This window comes from Motacilla alba, chromosome 1A, assembly GCF_015832195.1.
Source record: "Motacilla alba alba isolate MOTALB_02 chromosome 1A, Motacilla_alba_V1.0_pri, whole genome shotgun sequence".
Taxonomy (NCBI): Eukaryota; Metazoa; Chordata; class Aves; order Passeriformes; family Motacillidae; genus Motacilla; species Motacilla alba.
The window spans coordinates 39844267-39864871 of NC_052031.1; the positions used below are offsets into that span (position 1 = coordinate 39844267).

The following is a 20605-nucleotide window of genomic DNA, read 5'->3' on the forward strand; positions in this document are numbered from 1 at the left end:
CTGTAAGATACAGTCCTTAAGAGCAATAAGAGATTTTAGTAATACTGTAAACACAGTCTTTTACTGATCGTTAGTGAATTTTTTATGCTCATTTAGCTATCATGACACAGTTTTTTTCTCAGCATTCTATTTTCCTTTTGCATCCCTTTCTTTGGTTTCTCAACCATTCTTGTTGGTTTTGGAATGAAGCAATACTCTGTGGACAACAATTCCTCACTGCTCCCTAATGTATAAGCCCTTTGGATCCAGAAACTGCTCTGCTGAGCTTTTCTACACCCATGTACAATTTAAACGGCCATCCGATTTATGACTTTCAGAGATACTTAATTGGCTATTTTAGTGCTTTTTCCAGACAGCAGTCTCCACTCTTGCATTTGTTTCCTAGACAAGCCCTTTTATTTCAGTGTCTCAGAATGGGAGAACAGCAGCGAGCACCAATATGCCTGCACGTCTGAGTCACATTCTCATTCAACTAATCCATTTTCAGAGAAGTTGTGACTAAGGCAGCTAAAAACATTGCCAGAAACACAGTATTCAGTTACAGAAAATGTAACTTCTCTGAAACTTGCAGGCTATTGTTTTTAAGAAAGCAAGCATAAAAAGATTTTATTTTTGCAATATTGGGGATGATTCATTCATCACTGAAGTAATTCTGAGAGATCCGAGAATACAATTTATTTTTTTCATTACAAACCTCATTGCAATGAATGAAGTATTTGCAAGAAAAATATACTCAGTAAAGGGACCGCTGAATACAGCAAGGGTGCGTTAAAATGTATATCCACATCTTGAATGCCATCCTTGCTTTTGGATACACATTCTGTCTGCAGATGGTAAAAGAATTAAAACACTTTGATACAATAGCTTCACCAGCTGAAAAGGAGCTTGGGTGCAAATTAAAAACAAGTCTGGCTGTATTAGTGTTTGAGATGTAGACCTAGCTGTTTCCTTAATAATGTTCCCAATTGGCCTTATTTACAGTAGGTGGGTATTTATCCTCCATGAAAGTAATTTCCAGACAAATTTCAGATGAGAAATAATTTCTGTAGAACATACTACTGCTTTGGAGATGGGAACAATTTGTCTTTAACTTTACTAAAGAAGCAAGCATTCTCAAGGCTATGTCTGTTTTAGCTTTCAGAGAGTCAACTTCCCCTGAACAGCCGAGGGAAAGAGAGGAATCCAGGAAGCTGTTCAGAAAACAAACCTACTTTTATTTGCAATCAATTATTTCTTAACAGGACTCTCTTTTCTTCCTTCAACTCTGTAGGTAACCTACAGAGATTAGCCTCCCTAGCCCCTTGATCTTTATGAATGCTTTCCAAAAAATACGTTAACTGCATTGTGTGTTGTACCATGATCAAAACAAAATAATTTTAGAGCCTTCTCATTGAGAAACACATGTGTTTGTTCTAGCAGTGTTGGCTTGAGTGAATATTAATCACGTTAGTCTAATTTTAATAAATTCAGTTGCATGAAGAAATGAAACCATAAGTTTCTTGGACATTTGTACTGTAATTATTCTGTGGGAGAATTACTGAAGAAAAGCTGTAGTCAGAGATGATTTCTGGGTGCTATTTTAATCTTTACAAACCAGGAAATTGTTTTAACAAGTTGTTAGGTGCTCCAAAATGTGAGCTTTAAGCTTGCTTTGTTGTGGAAAAATCCGGCATCCGGAAACTGTCTTTAAACTGGCATTTTTTACGAGTGTGTGAGATACCAACTTAAGCTTTAGCCTTTTTTCAACTTTTAAGATATCATGTGTGTAATAGAGCTGCGTTTCTAATTTTTTAAGTCTGAGCCTGAAGCAGCCAGTCATTAAAAAGCTGCTCTAGAACCCCCACATATGGCCAATGGCTTTTGAGAAGAAAGGGCACTTTGAAGTGTGACCTCAAGAGTATTAAATGAAAGAGAGCTCACCAGAGCCTTAAGACTTTGAGCCACCACCTTGAGCTGATTGGCTTAGGAGCATTCCTCAAGGAGGTGTCATGACCTGTAAGTCACTACCATCCCAACCACATATTAGTGCTGCTTGCAGTCTGGAGCTCATGACAGCTTTAAGCCCCATGTCATCAGCACATTGTCAGATACAGCTGTTTCCACTCTACCACTTCAAAAGGGCTTGATTAAATGTCTTACTGTAACAACATACATAAAGACACACACGGAGAGTGAGGGGGAAAGGAGAAATGTACCTATAAGCAAAATAAATACGATTTCCACTGGATGGTTTAATCATAATGTGGGGGACTAAAACATTTTTTGACTTGAAGGGCTTATGTAATCAGTTAACACAATATCATATTAAAAAGCAGTTTCTACAAGTGCTTCTTTAATTTTTTTCCCCCAATGCTGGAGTGCAGATTTCATGCCAAAGGCTTCAGGCTTGCAATAAGCTCTACCTCAAGCTGTCTAACTGGTGAAAGAAGAATGCTAGTGATTTTTACATAATTGACTGTAATTTCATAGGCACCTTAGAGATAACATGCTTTCACTGCCTTCTTCGGGAAAGAGTTCATAATTCATGGGGTTTATTTATGGCAGGACTTCTAAAAGAAAATACTTCCACTAGTACATACATCTTTAAAAAAATAAAGTAAATATCGCATATTTGTCTTGAAACATCTGTAATCAAGATCTACTTTACTATATATTTTTTTCCTTCAATGTTTCTGTGCCAGATTTTCCTATTTGATTTTCTCATGAACATTCAGTAATTGCCTCACGTAGCTTTACCAGATTTGGAGTAATTGTGAGGGGAAAAAGCTTAAATGCATTTTGCCAGCTTTGTTAAGGAGATGTCCTGTTATTGCCAGGGAGAATTTTCATGAACTTTTTTAACAGCTTATGCTATGTTAAATCTACTGATGATGGATGTAATGGATGATTTAATGTAATTCTTGCATTGTCTGCCGCTGATCCTCAGTTGACAGAAAAACTGGCTACACTGGATCCCATCTCACAGCCACACTGCTCCAGGGATACAGCAGATCCCTCACCAGCAATGTGTCTGTTGCTCCTGCAGCTGTTTCGAGCAGGTCTACATAGTCCCTGTTATTCAGATGTAACTGGAGTGCCTTGCCATCCATACTCCTGGTTTCTGGAGCATAGTACAGATAAAGCTCACATAATTCCCTAGAGAAACAGTATATATATGGTTTTAACACTATGTATTATTGTCAGTAAAACATGGCAATTTACAGCTGCAAATCCTTGTTTTAAAATGTTGTTCTGCCTGTTTACTTCTTCATTCAAAATAATGAACACATGGTAAAATTTTACCTTTATCTACTGGTGGTATGGCATGACCACAGAGCTGTATTTTTAAGTACTTAGCATCCAGCAGATCCATCTGTTTAGTTGTCTGCCTGTACTGAAAGTGAAGCAGAAGGAGTTTCTGTTGACTGCCCCTGTGTCCTCTGAGATACTCCCAGCTTCTCCTGCCCTATGTCAGAGCTGCACTTCTTCCTACTACCAGCACCAGTTGCTCCTAAGCCTCACATTGTTTAAGGCTTCCTCTCAAGTGTGCCAAACTTTCTGCCTCAATAATATGAATGGCTGTGGATTCCTTCCAACCCAGCAGTGTTCTTGGCTTCCTGAAAATGCCTCCTTTCTTTGCTCCTGTTGAAGGTGTAAGGAAAAAGAAAACTTACCAGGATCCAGTTCTTCCTCTCTTCCTGCTAAAGACTGAACCAATTATAAAGGACATGTAGGACTTTCAGGCACTAAAACAGCTACTGTGGCTTCCTAATAGGAAGAATAGGCATGACTGATGAGAACTGTATTTCCAGATGACATGTTTTTAATAGTTTGAATTCAAACAGATACAGGAGTGGGATGCTTAGACATGGATTAGCTCCACTGGGAGAGGAGATAGAGGAACATCATTATTGAAAAGAGGACATCACTCTCTGATCTCAAAAGGTTAAGATAGTCCTTTCTTCATGACTGTGAATTGGTTAGACTGTCCCTGTTGAAACACCATGAAAAAATGATACTGAGATTTGATATCAGAATATCTGTAACATTTTTCGGTCTGCATTGTGCAAGGGTGACCTAGCTTAAAGGTTGTGCAGAATAGAAAAATTCAAGAAAATATACTGAATGCAAGATTCCCTTCATTTCAGGTATAAAGACTCTTCAGTATTTGCGCAGAAATTGCAGTATTTCCCCATGTAAAGAGTTTATCTATGCAGAAAGTCTCTCTGCTCCTCCTGAGCTTTGTAAAATCTTATTAGTCCTCGTCAATTTTCTTTTGTTGTTGTTTTGCTTCACCCCTTTCAGGTCCTTCTTGTCTGGGTCTAAGTCCAGATACATTATTTACATCCAGCTATTTGGGAAAAACAGCGTTTATTCTTTTGAACAAAACTATTTCTTTTTGTATTTGCAATTATATTTGTTCATGGTCCTCCAAAATATTTTTATTACACATTTGGGGGGGTTGTTGTGCACAATTGTCAGCTTCAAGACAGGCTTCTATGTTGCTCTGAATCTTAAAGTATTCCTACTTCAGCAGAGATTAGTGTCTCCCACCTTAAAAAAATACAGCAGAAGAAACACAAAACCTCATGTAGTGTTTTCCATCCCTATGATCTCCATCAAGGGACAAAGAAAGAATACAGGCTACTGGAATGGGGATATTTACCTGTACCTGAAAAGCAATATCAGAATGAGTTATATAATTTGAGAACCGATTTACTCAGCTGTGGAAAACACTGAATTTCCTTTGGAAAATACATAAGAATATTTATTGCCTTATTGCAGAAAATAGTATGTGTGTTTTCTCCTGCATTGTAGCAGCTCTGTAAAAGCAAAGATTGAATGTGCTTTTGGGCAATTAGAGAATACTTAAATCTATTTCTCAATATTGTGATCCATCTTTGTGTAAGATGCAGAGGAACAAGCTGGAAATCCTGTTATTACAGCTCTCATTTTCACTTTTGTGAGAGTTAGGTTATGGGGAGTTGATTTGTACTCTCTTGATTATACAAGCAGTTAAACACACAAATGTCTAAGATCAATTGGCTTGCTCAGTGTAATTTGTGAGCTTTGAAATTGAATTAAAATGCATTTAAGTTGCTGTTTATTTCCCATCTAGAATAATTTGTTGTACATTGATACTCTAATCAATACAGAGCCATTTTTCTGTGTAAGTTCTGAATGACTGAAATGAAAATACATTCATTCAAGTTTCTTCTGCTTATACAGATATTGCATTGCAATACCACCATTGACTTGTTTAGAGCTGCTTCTGTTTCTCCTGCATATGTGAGATAAATTGGATGCTGTATGTTTGATTTCATGTGGAAGCATGCAAGCACCTATGAGCTGTCCTTAGCTTAAAGTTTTCCAAGCAGTAAGCTGCATACCCAGAAACACTCGGCAAAGTAAGCCAGAAATTCATTGCTATGGTAATTCAGAGTGGTTTTAATTTCATTTTTAGCTATAAAAATGTTTACAAATTTCCCATAAATATTAGTCCTTCTACAGTCTAATTATTGACGTAATGTATTTTCCAAGTCTTTCAACTTCATGAGCAGTGAAATGTATAGACATGCGTTTACTAAAAGGGGAAACAAATGTTGGAAATAGGCATCTACATACTAACTCCCCTTTTCTAATTTATTTAACCTTTAGAACTCCATTTAGTAATCAATTGCTCTTACCAAGAACTGTTGAAACAGTAATTTTGTGCTAAGCATGTAGTCTGGGAGAAAGAAATTCTCTGATAATTCATATGCTATTTACTTAGCACATAGGTCATACCAGGCTTTCAGTGTGTCTGATGGCAGACCCTTGTGTGCTTGCTAATAAAGTCTTTTCTTCATAATTAAAAAAAAAAAAAAAAGGTACCCCAGGGTACTTTGGTTAATGCAAACATTTTCCATTGTAGGCTCTGTTGCCCACAGGTTCAAAATGTTATGTGACTAAATCTCCAAAAAAGAAAAAGTCCATGTTTTCACAAAAATCATACATGTTTATTGTTGGTTTAGTATGTTTCTCGAGAAGTTAATCAGAGAAGTATTAATTTATAGATTCTGTTTTCTCTCTGGGCACGTACCCATGTTCTTCCAGTTCTGTTAGGTGATGTAATCCTTGGATAGTTCATAAATTCTCCAAAGTGAAGACATTCTCATACCAAATAATACTTGAGCTATTTCATTGTCAAGACTTTGATTCAGAAATTTTGTAGGACTGCACCTCAGTTAACTTGAAGGGAAATATTGCATTATTTTTAATATGTGTTTTCATTATGCCAATCTTTATCTCATGTCATCTTTTTCTCATGTATAGATATGTTCAGTCCACCATCAAAAATGCTTGAAGACAAAAAAAAAAGTAAAGTCAGCTAGGCCTGTCCCTTGGAGTGCAGATTTGTTTCATCTAGCATTTTTGTGTTTTTCTTCCACATCTTAGTAAGCAGATATTCTTTTTTTCCTGTGCTTACTCTTCAAGTGTGAAAAAAAGGCAGTGTTTGTGTTTGTACTCAGTTTGAACATTGTAATGTTCATTTACTGAATAATTTGAAAACTAGGTTTTTGAAATTGATTAATAGGAAACGAAATAATCTAGATTTGTGTTGTTGAGTTAAATAAATCATTATGCTTTGAGATGATGAAAGGTAGTAGTTTGTGAAGATGCTGAAATTGTGGAATTGAAGATGGTGTATCATGGACAGATTTATGCACTTGATTGTGATCTACAGTCTGATAGTAAAATGGCAGGGGATACTGTGCTGCCTACATCACTTCCTGGAGAGAGCGAGATTGCCTCTGCCTGGTAAATTTGCCTTTGGTGTCAATCAGAAATAAAGTGCCATGAAATGGAGAACTCACACCAGTGGATTAGCATTTCAGAAATTAAAACATCTGTTTGAACTCAATTAAAAGAGAATCCAGCAAGGCTTTAGAGTAACTAATAGAGTGTTCTAGTGCTGATTCTAGAAACAATGCAAGGGATTTATCATGCAATTAGAACTCATAAGAATGTGAGTTTAATGCCCATTAAATAAACCCAGCAACTATGCATTCTCAATAGGATGTTTTGCAATAAATAACTTCCTAATTTTCTTCCTAATCTGTATTTCTGATGTATTTCTCAATCTAGGAATGATTTTTAGTTGTGTATTGACATATCCTACTAGATTTTTTTTCCCCCCACAAGTTCTGGAGAAAGTTCTTTCTCACAAGATGGTTTTACTGCAAGTGACCTTCTCCCCCACCCTCCCACACCTTTGGGTTGAATGTAATTTCATGTATAGAGGAGAAATGCCCAGTAGTGAGGCTGGTTTTGGTCTGAGGTCTGCCTGAGAAGAACTGTACATTTGCAGACTGCTAGGAAGGGGATGGGTGGCAGGTATCTGTATGAAGTAATTTGCTTTGAATTTGGTTTTAAGAGTAACTTCAGTATCAGTTTGAACATATTTTTGCCTCGGAAAGTTAGTCTAGAGATCAGATGCCTGCAAATGAGAAGGTGCAGTGGGGAGGGGATAGAGAGTTGCTTGTTTCCCCCCAAGGAACAGTCCCTTTTTGAGACTGTCTGAACCCCACTGTTTATTGGCTACCTCTTCATTTTGCATTCACATGATTCTGCTTACCACAGTTAGTTTTACTGGAGAACAAATGTGCAATCCATTGTACCTACCCTATTGAAATATCTCCCATACAATGAACAGCTTTATTACTAAGCTGAGGAAGTTTTACTAATTCTTCAGGTGTTCCAGTAAGAATTGTCTTCCTTTACAATAAATAACTTTAATCTGACATTATGGTTTGTAACAGTGCCAGTTTCCTCAACATCTGGCTGCCTCAAGCTCATTGCAAACACTTACAGCATGAAAGAAAATATAAACTTCTTCCAATAAAGCAGCAACAGTAAATAAAATCCACAATAAAACCCCTAGATTAAATTCCATAGGAAGATTTGCTGTATGTCTCTTAGATTCTATGGAGGTGAATGATTAATATATTTATGGTGGAGTTATTTGGTGGAGTTTCATTGCAACTCAGTAGTTCTTCATTTTTTCATATTCTGACTGCATTTAAATGCACTTAATATTATCAGACATTTTCTGTCCTTTTTGAAAGATCCATGATCCTTCATTAATTTTGTTTGGAAAATTCTGTTCAGATAGCTACATTGCTAGAGTTTTTTTGCTGACTTGTTCACAAGTTGAATGTTTTACCCATAATAGAGGAAGAAAGTGCTCTTTGAATAGAGATTATGGAAATTGCACAGAAGACAAGCTTTTTGGTTTGGGTGGAAAAATGAGCTTGAACAGAAAGTTCACTGGTAGAACCCTAAGTCAATTTCTGTGCGATCCTGTGGTGTTCATATAGAATGAGTGATAGGTGTAGTAAAATTGAGGCAAAATAATCTGAGTCATCAACTACAAAATTGCTTAGCAATTCTACTGGCTCTGGAGTATACTTTGCCCTAGCCATAGAGGGCTTTTTCTGGTCCAGTTTGGAGCAAGCATCTGGTTTCACTGCATAGTTTCTAACACTGAATTTCAGAGACAGGAATTGAACTTTGATTTCTTGTTGCTGCTAGTCCTGCAAATATTAATTGTCTTCTTATGCCTATAGAAGTAATTAATTTAATGCTTTTAAAAAAGGAAAATATTATTCAAACTGTTGCTTCATGTGTCCATTTCTTAAAACTTTAGTTTGACAAATACAGAAAACTTCTGTTTGATAAACAGCATTTGTCAGCATATCAAGAGCAGTCTTTCAGAATATAATATGTAATTTACCACTGAACATTTCCTGTTATTATTCTTATTAATTACTGTAAACACATGTTTCACCATTCAGATGTGGTAAATAAGGCGACCCTGGCTGCAAGTAATTTTGTTATTTTAGAAGTCACAACCTTGTAAAAGCCTAGTGAGCAATTAGTGGTCTTACTATTAATGATCAAAAGACCAAATTTTAGAAACTGCAGCCCTGAAATCTTTAAGCTGTAAGAATAAAAATTAAATCTGCTCACTTACTGTGGAAGTTAATAATTTTACTATGTACTGTGCATTTAATTGCTAAATACTGTACAGGGGACACCTGCAAGTTACTGGCTGCCAAAAAGTAAGGCATGATTTTTTATGAATTACAGAGAACACTATAATTCAGCATTTTGCAAAGGACCTCTAGTACATGCCTTTGTTCTCAGCTACTCTCATAATTCTGTGTGTAAAAATCAAACTCAAGACAAGTTTGGGCATAAGCTTATTGCATTAGGTAAAAAGCATGGAAGTGATAGGAGCCAGATGAAAAAGAACAAAGAGAAGAAAAACATGCAATGCTTTGAAAAGTCCTAGTGTTTTCTTTTTTGTAATGCTCTAAGACCATACTTTGTCTGTGGACTGTCTTAATAATGATTGTACATGATGGAAGCCTTAAAAAAATTAACAAGATTATTGTTCTTTGTGCTCAGAGCAGATATGTCAAGTTGCATAATGGTTTATACAATGTGCCTAAAAGCAATGCCTTTTGACTATAAATACCTAAACAGTTTGGGAAAACATACAGTTATACCAATATTAATCTAGTTCTCAAGCATTTAATTCAGTTGTCAGCCAAAGGTGCAAAGGCTTGTTGGAAATTTAATGTTCAGCTGAACATTTGAGTTGAAATATTGGAAATCTCATCATATTGAGATTCCCCTAACTAGAACATAGTTAAATTTTCAAGGCTAGAAATCAACATTACTTCTTTCTGAAAATGCAGTTGTTGTCTATTCTACTCGAAAATAGAAACTCAAATGCAATGTGCCTGTTACAAGCATCTTGAAAAAGCTTACAACCTTCTTTGTGTACTGATGTATTTGATGAGTATCTGGGCAAAAATAATTGGATAATGCATTCCTTCTCAGCAGACATTTTAATTTTTGAATGACACTTTATTTGATTGGGAAAATGAACATGTTTTAATGCTAATAGTGTGAGTATAATTGTGATTAAAAACTCTGATGATCTGTGGATTAGACCTTTCTCTGAAGATTAGCCTGTTTTGATTGGGTTAATGTGGACGGCTATTCTAATCAGTCCTGCATGTGAGCTGCTGGGGTGAAGTGCATTATATTTTTTTTAACATTTTACATTTCTTTTAAATTAAAAGTGGGCTTTGTCTTTAGGCAACAACACAAAGCCCTTTGATTTTCATTTTAATAAACTTTGTCTTAATAGCACAAAATTCTGTGAGTGAAAGATTTTGAGCAATTTCTATTTGTCATTATGATAGTACAGATGACATTTCTGTTCACCAGATTGTTAATTTGCTTGAAGCACAGACTTCCTACTTGGTATGCAGCATATTTGTGTTGGATAAGGTCAACAAGTTGTTAAGTGTTCTATAACATAATCATAACTATGTATTAAAATAATCAAATTGCAGACAGTTGGGTTTCTATAAACAAAAATAAGTAATTTGGATTTTTTTGTTTTAAATGGAATCCTAAAGTGTGAAGAAAACTGAATAAGATTATCCTGTCCTATACTGATGACAACATTTAATCTGGAAAGCAAAGAAGTTTAATTAGAAACACTTTGAGATCTGGAAAATGTTACCAAATGTTACCCTTTTTTTTTTTTTAAATACAACCATAATATGAAATGCTCATAACGTATTTTCCTCTTTGGCTTTTATTGTGGTAATACAAGTATGTTATCTAAAAATGTCCATCACAGTTTCCATATAAACTGAGTCATTACTACAAGACCTAAGCATAAACCAAAGGAATTGATGCATGACCATTGGGAAAAAATGTCTAGATACACAGAAATTACAAGTGTAAATACATTTTTGTGGGATGTTATCAGTTTTTGTTAGCATCCACAGCCTTTAACAGTTGTAACGCGTGCTTTTGTTGCTGATCTGTAAACTGGCCTACCCTGAACTTACATGAAGGCCAATGGTAGCTAGTTTTTCAGCATCAAGATGTAACATGGATTCATATATGGTTGTTTGGTTTTGGATAACTGTGTTTATAATATGCTGAGCAGTCTTGGAGGGTTGACATGAACAAGATGTTGAGGGAAAAAAATCTCCACTGGCTGGAGAACATTGATAGTAAAATGTCCCCTATTGATGTGGTAAATTGAGAAACAAAGTAGACTGCTTGATGCTTCCTTCTGATGCCAAGTCTAGAACTCTTCCCTGACTCACAGCTGTGGGTTTCCTTAATGATGCTGATGTCTCAATCCAGAAGCAAACTGAATAATTTCATGGTATACTTGTGGATGAAGACTCCCACATCTGTCACCCATAAATAGGAAAAAAAAGGGTGAGAAATCTTTCCTTCCCTTTTTAATTTCTGGCTTTAAATGTACATATCATGTAGTTTGCAATTTGAGATAGGAGAGTCTCCAATGTTTCAAAATACACAAGGTTAGATGCGTACAATTTCCATATATATCCTCCTTTCACCAGGTGGGTTAAAGTGTTGTCTGCTTTAGGTGTCCAGATGAGAGTATCCAAGTGTAAAATAATAAAAAACCTAAAAAATATGCACAACCTAATGTTTTTGTAGTATCATCAGCTGTTAAGGTGACCAGGTATTAGCTTATTCTGGTTTTTTGCCTTATTAGCATAATATATTATCCTCACCCAAGACTATATATAAATAGTGTTCAAAAGAAACAATTTAATTCCTATTTACTTTTTAAATTATTTATTTATTTATTTATTCTTTCTTTGGAGGTCCTTTTTTTCTGTAGGGTGTTCATCTTCCCTGGAAATCAATAATTTGTTAATTTGGTGACCAATGAATGAGGTCTCTTTCTGTTTAATGACATGTTAGTAAATAATAGGTAAGGTTATTCTCTATTTGGTGTTAAGAACTTACTACTCTTAAAAATTATGACTGAATCCAAGGATCAGATCCACTCCCCTCTAGATCTTTGGTCTATTGTTCTTTAAATTTATATAGCAATTTATGTTACTCATTCTTAAGGTGGTTAAATAGGTTCCTTTTGCAGCAGAGATCTTTAGGTCCATTTCTGTCTAATACAACAGTGGAAACTGTGCTCTGTGTTCAAATTAATACTGGCAGGGTAAATGTTTTCCTCTCCATTTCCCCTCTTAACTCTTTAAACTGAAAGCTGTTGTTGACACAAAAGCATACATACGAAAATTGTTCATAAGCAAATTTGAAATTGAAGTGATGTACTTACCTTTTGTAGAGGAAAAGTTGCAGAGCATTTTTCCATTTTAAGAGCTTGCAAAGATGGTGATTTTTTTGTTTATTTGTTTTCCAGCAGATTTGAATGTTTTGCTGTCTGGTTTGATGACACCAGAAATCCCTTTCAACTTTGAATGTTAGGTTTTTTATTCTGTCTGATCCATACTACTTTGCAATACATCCTGTCATCTTGATCCAGAATGTCTTTTTGCACCAAATTATCAGTACCTAGACAATTGACTTTTGTTGTCTTAGCCAGCTTACGGGAGATCAGTGTCTTAGTTGCGGTTCATGTACTGTTTGTGACAAAATACCAGACACAGCATATGCAAACTGCAGTTCTTTAGAAGCCTTGTAGTGTAGAGAACCAGGTAGAAGCATGAGTCTCTCTCCATAACTGCTGCTTGGTTTATCTGAGAACACCAGATCACTCTGATAAAAAGGTCTGCTTCCATGTGCTGCTGATGAATTTACAGTGTTGTCAATGGGGAGTGAGATGCAGTTGGCAGCAATTGTCTCTCAGCATGTTCCTCCCCTGCTTTTCCTTCCACCAGTAGTAAAAGTTCAAGAGAAAATTCTTGCTATCACTGTACAAGGATAAAAAAGGGCATGACAGCATATTACTTAGTGGCCACTGATCAGATGCAGCAGTCATCATGATTTTCTCTCATGCCTAGTGAGCCATTCTAGAACTAATACTCTGCTGTTTGACTACTCAGTCATTCATTGTACCACCTATGTGTCTTCAGTTATCAAAAAGAAATATCTGAATTCTTCACCCCTTTTAAACTCGAAGTGCTGGCATGAAATATTCATTTGTGATTGATGTTTTGTGTCCTTCTTTGACTCAAAAGAAATCCTTAAAAGAATAAGTGTCCTTAATTGCACTTTTTTAAAACAACCCACAAACTCTGTGTTTCTGGTAGTTTGGCCACACTTATTACAGTATTCGTTCAACAGTCCTGGGGTTGTTTTGAAATGTCTACAGTATCAGACACAGCAGTAATTTCTTAAGAGCAAGATGGATTTTGGCAGCTGCTTTTCAGTGACTCTTTAAAATGGGTAATTGAGAAGTATCTCGCACTTGTGATTCTACTGGGGTAAAAATTGCGATAATTTCTTTAGAAGTACCCCAGCATCATCAAAATGCTCTTTCATCTCAGAATCTACTGCCCTGATCTCTGTGGTATTGAGCAGAGAAGGTCATCTGTAAGCAGAGTTTTGAGGAAAACAATTTAGGATTTCCTCGCTTGTGTTTGGACTGTTCTTTTTTCATACTCCTCTGCCATGCAAAAGGTATTTTTGTGCTAGATTAAATGTTTGTGTATTTGCTTCTCTCTCTGTAACTTCTTTGACCATGTAGGAGTGAAATTGTCTTTTTGTGTTTGGGACTGTAATTCTGCTATGGCAGTTGCTGTGTGTGGAGCCAGAGATGACAAACAAGAAGGCAGTTCATCTTCTATGTCATTAAGATTGATTCTGTTTGTGGGTCCAATACTGTATATGGTTACAGTAGAGTAATCCTGAAATACCACTCAGAATTATTTTGAATTATTTGAAGGTTCTATATTTCTCTAATTTTAGAGAGGAGTTTTTGATAAGATTTTTGCATGGCCCAGTGCTCTCCTTTTATTTTGGTACTTATGGGAAAATCTGAAAAAAATTGTCATCAATGTAAACCAAAACCACCTCAGGCAACTAAATGCTTGCCTTGTGTTATTTCATTATTCATTAACTAATCTGTTATTCCTTTTCCCTCCTCCCCATGAGCACCTTCCCCCACCGCCCCCAAAAAACCACTAAGGAAACAAGCACACCATGGTAAAATGCTAATAATGGGAATAATTCCAAATAGACCATAAAAGACAGCATTTATAACCTCAATAGAAACGCCAGTCAGCTATTTTTGATGTAAAGCATCTGTCTCCAGAAGGAAATGAAGGCAGGCCTGTTTCTCCTTTCAAGTCTCTGAAGTAGTAGGTGGTGTCATTTGTTATACAGTGCTACAAGTCCCGTGTTATTGCAGTGGTAGCTGCTGCCTTTGTTAACGTACTGAAAAGTTTTATCAGCTGTCTTTAATAAAAGACAATCTATGTGAAGCAAAACTACAGCAAATGTCTCTTGCTCTCTTATCCTCTGACCATCCTTTTTAAATGCCAGAGAGCAATGACACTGATGAAGAATCTTGCCGATGTGCAAAATTCTTGTGACTGTTACAATAAACTGTAAATACTGGGGTAACTGATATCCTAGAAAGTTAGGGAGCAGTTTTTCCAAAATCCTGTGCACTTCCTTATTTGAAATGTAAAGAAGCTAGAATGAACTTTCAGTTAATACCTGAAATGATTTATCCGTTCACATTTTCCACGGATACCTTTGTGTAGAACATTAATGGCCTAGAATTTGTTAGGCCTGCAGGAAATCAAAAATTATGTGTAAAAGTTGGAAAATTTCAGTTAAAAGGCATGCAGTTTGTTCATTTTATTTGTTTTTGTTGCTTGCTCTTGTGAAATGATGTATCAAATTAAAGACATGATGGTAGAAGAGTTTCTTAGCTAGGCATATAGTCTTACATATATGATGTTCTTGATTAGTCCCATACACACACCATATTTTCAGGAGGGTGTGGAGGAAATGGGGAGGAATTCTGGAAGCCATATGAGACAACTGAGTTATTTCCTGCACAGTAAGTTTTGTGAATGCTGTAGAATTAGCCCTGAGCACATTTAAACATATGTCTTATTTCTAGGAGTTTTTATAGGTTTAAGATATTTTTAGTCCTTTTCTGTTGTAAGCTTTGTGTTGGTGCAAACACGCACATAGTTATAATTCAAGTGAGATGACGGCTCTGTGTCAATAACTTTAAGAAAGCTTTTTCATTCATGAACTCTCATTAAACAAAGAAATAGGATGACTAGAGGGAATGGACATTCTTACTCATGATTTGAGAAAATTCTCTCAAACTAGCTGAAGTGTAATAATGAATTAGATATGGGGGTATTTAGACAGTTATCAGTGTACTCGGGAGCTGATTTCCAAGTGTTCTTCACTTTAATAACATCAGTTAGCACCCAGAACATCTGCAATTAAGGAGTATATTATTTCATTACAAAACAGTATGCAAAACTGGCACTTCAAAGATGGAGCTATGAAAATGTGGCTGCCAATATGAGTTATGTGTAGCATAGATTACATTTCAGGGGCCTACTTTCTCCTCTTTTGAAGAGTATTTAACTGATAAAACTATATAAAACCCAGCCGACATTTTTTGTTTGTTTGATTCACAGTAAAATGACTTAGAGAAGGTGGAAAAAAATCTGTCAGGGTAAGGCAAGAAAAAGTAAATCTAAAAATTACATCTTCAGATTCCTCTTCATTAGCATTGTGACGTTTACAATAAGGAGAGCTGAACTAATTTTGTTTTGCTTAAATTTTGAAACTCTGTAAGCCATTTGTTCTGAAAATTTGACGCATCGCAGTTTTTTATGAGTTTTTGTGATCTGTGTATTAATAGGTTAAAAAAAGCAAGAAGCAAACTGAAAAAATATGAATATATAGTATGAGAATATAAAGCATTGGAATTATCTGAACAACATTTCCACCACAAAATTTAGGTTTTAGACATAAGAATTATAGGGATTTTGTTGGAGCTTGATTAAAAAGGATAAGAGTAATGAGTTTTACTTTGTAGTGGAGAGGCTTGGAATAAAGGTAAGTGTTCCTCATCGTAGTGATTTCCTGTTGCCACATCAGTCTGGGAGACCAGCTGTAGTATATATTTTATTGGCCTTCTATCTAATGTATTTTCATACAATCATCAAATGGTTTGGGTTGGAAGGGACCTTGAAGATCGTCAGTTCCAACCTTCCTGCCATGAGCAGGGACACCTGGACCAGGCTGCTCAGAACCCCATCAAACCTGGCCTTGAACACTTCTACAGCTTCTCTGGTCAGCCTGTTCCAGTGTTTAACCACTTTCCTGAAGTTATTGTCACTGGAGAGCTCCTAAAGCATACCAACACACAGTAGTCTGGACTTGATATGCCATTCACATTTTGAATATTATTTTGGCAGAACACTGATGAGTGGTGGCTTGAAACACTTATCTTCTGAGGCAAAACTATGTGACTTTGAAAGTGAGTTTTCCTAAAGCTCATTGAAGCTTAGGCTGACCTGAGGGTGAGAACCATAGTGAACTTTGTGTGGTTTTTTTTCCTATTTTTCTTTAAAATGCAAAGCACTGGTTTGACAAATGCCTTTACTGTGCTCTCACTAGGATGTGAATACCTTTGGTGCTTGCCAAAAAGGTAGGTTAGACTCTTCAGCTTCATAAATGTGCTTTTCTGCCCTTGTAATATTTAATTCTAGTGACCAGGCATGCTGTTATCATGAAGAACCTATTATTTCATAATGTAATAACCTAGGGATGAAAAACATAAAAACAAGCTATGCATTTTGTCTTAGCTAAATATGAAAAAAAAATTTCTAGTAACATAAGCTTTTAAATTGATTTGTTACAAAATTTTAATATTTTTGTTATTAAAATAGCATTTTCCCACCACTGTTTAATTTTGTTCAATCATTCATTAATAATTGCCTCAACCTCAATCTAAATGGATATCCTAGAATCCCTGGACATCCTTAGAATTTGAGAGCAGACTGTATTTCTTACCAGTTACAATTAAGACAAAGACAAGAAAGGGATAAGTTCCAATTATTATTGTGTTAATTATTGCCAATGATTATAAACTCTTTATTGGCAAGGAGTTTGATTAAAACTAAATTCTTGTTGCTAATTCACTCTTGGATTACTTTAATTTTCTCTTGGAACCTGTGTTATGCCAACATTACCACATTTAAAGCTTTTTGAGTTCTGTGTTTTCTCATTAAAGAGAGAAGTCTTATGTCTGTAGGCACTAGAGCTTGACCTGTTTAAAGCACAAACTACACAGCAGCTGTTCAGAAACTTTTTCTTGTTATCTGTATTTGCTTAAATTACTAAATTGCTTCCATGAAAAATCAGCAAACATAAGGGAGTAATTTAAGTGGGAGAAGATTGTCTAAAAAGAAAAATTGAAAATATTTCTAATATTCCTCCTTTTTTTTTATTGGTACCAGTATCCAGCTGCTCTAATGAATCTTGGAGCCATTCTCCATCTGAATGGCAAACTGAAAGAGGCTGAAGAAAACTACCTCCTTGCTCTTCAACTTAAACCTGATGATGTCATCACCCAGTCCAATCTTCGCAAATTGTGGAATATCATGGAGAAACAAGGTCTGAAGACATCCAAAACATGATGATGAAAACTCTGAACTTCTTTTCCTTAAAGTGATTAAACCCAAGAACTTGAACTTCCACACAGTTGTCAGGTCAGAGAACTTGCTGGACTTGACTGCAAGGATCAGAGGTCCTAATTGCTGCTAGGAGAAGCTATTCTGCTAGAGAAGAAAAAAAAAAAAGGGAGACTTTGAGGGATTCATGAAGAACTTGTTACACAACAAATGTATTTGGAACAATGGCACGTGAGAGAAGTTGTTTCGGTATATTTGAAAAATAATTGCAAATCCCATATTGCTTACTTTTGGGGGGGGTACTTGAAATGTATACTGTCATAGAAATAGTAAGGGAAAATCACACAGTATACACTAAGCCATATGGGAGTTAAAGTGGTAATAGTAGGTCAAAGTATTTTGCTGATACTGTAACTCATTAAAATGTGTACTAAATCCAGTGTGTTTGCAGTTTGTCTTAATGCTGCTGTATCTCACTTTTGAACCACTTGCTAGCCAATTTCACAGTTTATATGGCCCATTTTTTTCAAAACTGTCACATGATTAGATGACAGCATTGCAAGTTGTTTACTGAGAATATGCCTGTTACTTCAGCTTGTTAACTAATAATGCAGTTTTCTTGAGATACACAGTCAAATTTCTGTGAGGTAGACAGAATGACCAAGGAGCTGTCTGTATTCTACATCAGGTGTAGTATGTAGGCTGGTAAAAAAAAGACCAGAGGTGTGATTTAGTAATACAAACAAGAGAGATGTTGGCCCTGATACCAAATCAGTGTGGTCAGACTGTCATCTTAGAAAAAAATAATTGGTATTATAGAATAATGTGTTTGACTCTCTTTACTTTGCTATCAGATAAGTCCTACTTTAAATTGGACTCTGCATATTATGTTTCCACAATTACTAATTAAAATGGGATTTGAAAATATCAGTGGGTAGGCTAAAATGAGACTTCATGAGCAACTCAGAGAAAAGGGAATGTTATGCATTGATGAGGCTAGCAAATAACTGAAGGGACTCAATTTGATCGTGCTTAAAATAGTGTAGATTGAGAGGAATCAGTAATGGTGGTGCCAGTTACTTTTCATATTGTTGGTGTTTTAAACAAACCTATCCAGATTCTAACCAAATATTAGCATTCTGTTTGTATTCTGACACACACTAGCAGCACAGCTGTCAAATATCTAAATACGCTTTTGGTGAGGTTCAATTTATTTCTGTTTCAGAATGATTTAGCCTCATTACTGTTTTAGTCTTCAGATCTTAAATGTAAGAATAATTTATTTTAAATCGAAGTATATGAAGCTTTAGTAATTCTTTTTTCCAGGCCATTTGTTAACTGCTTGCTTTCTTTGGAATAAGTGTTATTGTTTGTAAGAAAATTTTCTATTTCATCTAATGGCCCTTTGGTATCTGCTTCAGTATTCCTTTCATAATGATAGATAAAATGTTAAAGTGGTAGAGCACCTTGAACTGAAGCTTCTTCAGGATCTTCTGTTAAAAACTCTTTATTACTGAAAAGGGATTTGGGGTTTTTTAGTTTATGTATTCCTTTTTAACTGTTGAGCACCATTCCAACAAAAATGTAGAGAAGAACACCTTGCTGTATTTATTTATTTATTACTTGACTGCAGCAATGTTACCTGCCATTAACACAACAGTCTCTAAGTGTTGCTATTTCCTTTATTTGGTTTCACTTGCATTTGTTTTGTGGTTATTGTATGTACCGAATGGGAAAGGGAACACTTGGGTTATACTCCACCTTCTTGGTCATTCTACCCTTACACTTGGATTTTAAATCTGTATTGAAATAGATTGGGGAATAGCTGTTTCAAAGTCAGTATAGTAGAAAAACTGTAGTTATGTGTATTTCCTTTTCTTTCCTCTTGCTCACTAAAATACCGTAAGTTGCTAAGTTTACAACTGGCCCACCAGAAGGGCCAGAGGGGCAAGATTGTTTGGTTTTGTGGAGTGTGTCAAGTTTTTCTCAAATGATGTTCTTGCTGGAAAAGCAAAATTGAAGGATCAAAAGTTGAATTTCTACTTGATTGTTGAAACCAGTGTTAGAATACAATGGTAGCTTGAACTTATTCTCCTGCTTTACTGACTTTCTGGGAAAAGATATAGAAATAGATAGTAACTGTAACTGAGCTTGGTATAGAACTGTGGTATCCTGCAGCTTTATTTGCTCAACAGCCATCAAACTTTGATGGCTTCTTGGTCTTAATCATTCACCAGGTTATTTGTCTCCTTCAACTTGTACTTATTCTTATTTGGTAATTTTTATTCATTGCACAAAAAGGGGGAAGAGGGGAGCACTCCTGTGATACAGTGTCATGCTTGCTTTGATAACTGGTTTTGTTTGTTTCTTTAAAGAAAAAACAAAAGAAAAGGAAAAGAAAAAAGGACTACCATAAATTTACCAAGAATGTCCCTGAATACATTTTTTTAATATAGGTCTGGGCTTGATAACTTTCTTCTTTTGGGATAAATTTAAAACATGTTTAAAATATGTCTCTCTGCTCAGGGATTTGTGGTGGATTATTGCAGACAGTGCTAAAAAAAGAAAAAGAAAAAAAGAGCACAAGACAAGTTTACTAAATTAAAATTTTTATTTTTTGAAAAACTGTTATTTGTATAAATTATCAGATTTGTAGGCTTTCCTTTTTGTAGAAATAATTGTTTATGTGCCAGATAAAAGAATTTCAATTTTGTTTTCAATAATAAAGCATTGATAACTAATACCCTGTGTATTCTTTTGTGTTATTGTAACAACACTTTGAGTTTTTTAATTGTTCTAATTTAATGAGTAATCTTGATTATTTTATGTATGGGAGAACTGGATAGTGTAAGTAAAATAAACCTGTCACATTTGGCTTTCTTCTATACTTAGTTGCAATTAGACTTCAGTGGATATTTTGAAAAAGATTCCCTGAAAGCATTTTTTAATATTTATACTTGCTAGATTTAGCCAAAGGGATGTGATAACTGTCATATTTGATTATTGTATCTAAACTCTGTAGGAATAAAAGCTGATTAATGTATTTACAAAATACTTTCATATTACCATACAAACCTGACGTCAGAAAAAACGTTGCTAAAATGTAATTGGTTACAAAAGCTGAAGAGAAGATTCTG

General features: G+C 35.4%; 1 protein-coding gene across 3 annotated transcripts in view; it reads left to right on the top strand.

Moving 5' to 3' along the window:
- Positions 1 to 20219, top strand: part of TMTC2 (transmembrane O-mannosyltransferase targeting cadherins 2) — a 234865-nt gene extending 214646 nt beyond the window's left edge. For 2 of the 3 annotated variants that reach the window (XM_038155053.1, XM_038155052.1), the window contains one exon: positions 17295 to 17474. In XM_038155053.1, the coding sequence (XP_038010981.1) occupies positions 17295 to 17474 (180 nt within the window). Of the gene's footprint in view, positions 1 to 17294 lie in introns of all 3 variants that reach the window. The other variant, XM_038155051.1, reaches the window with a different exon arrangement.
- Positions 20220 to 20605: the final 386 nt, after the last annotated feature.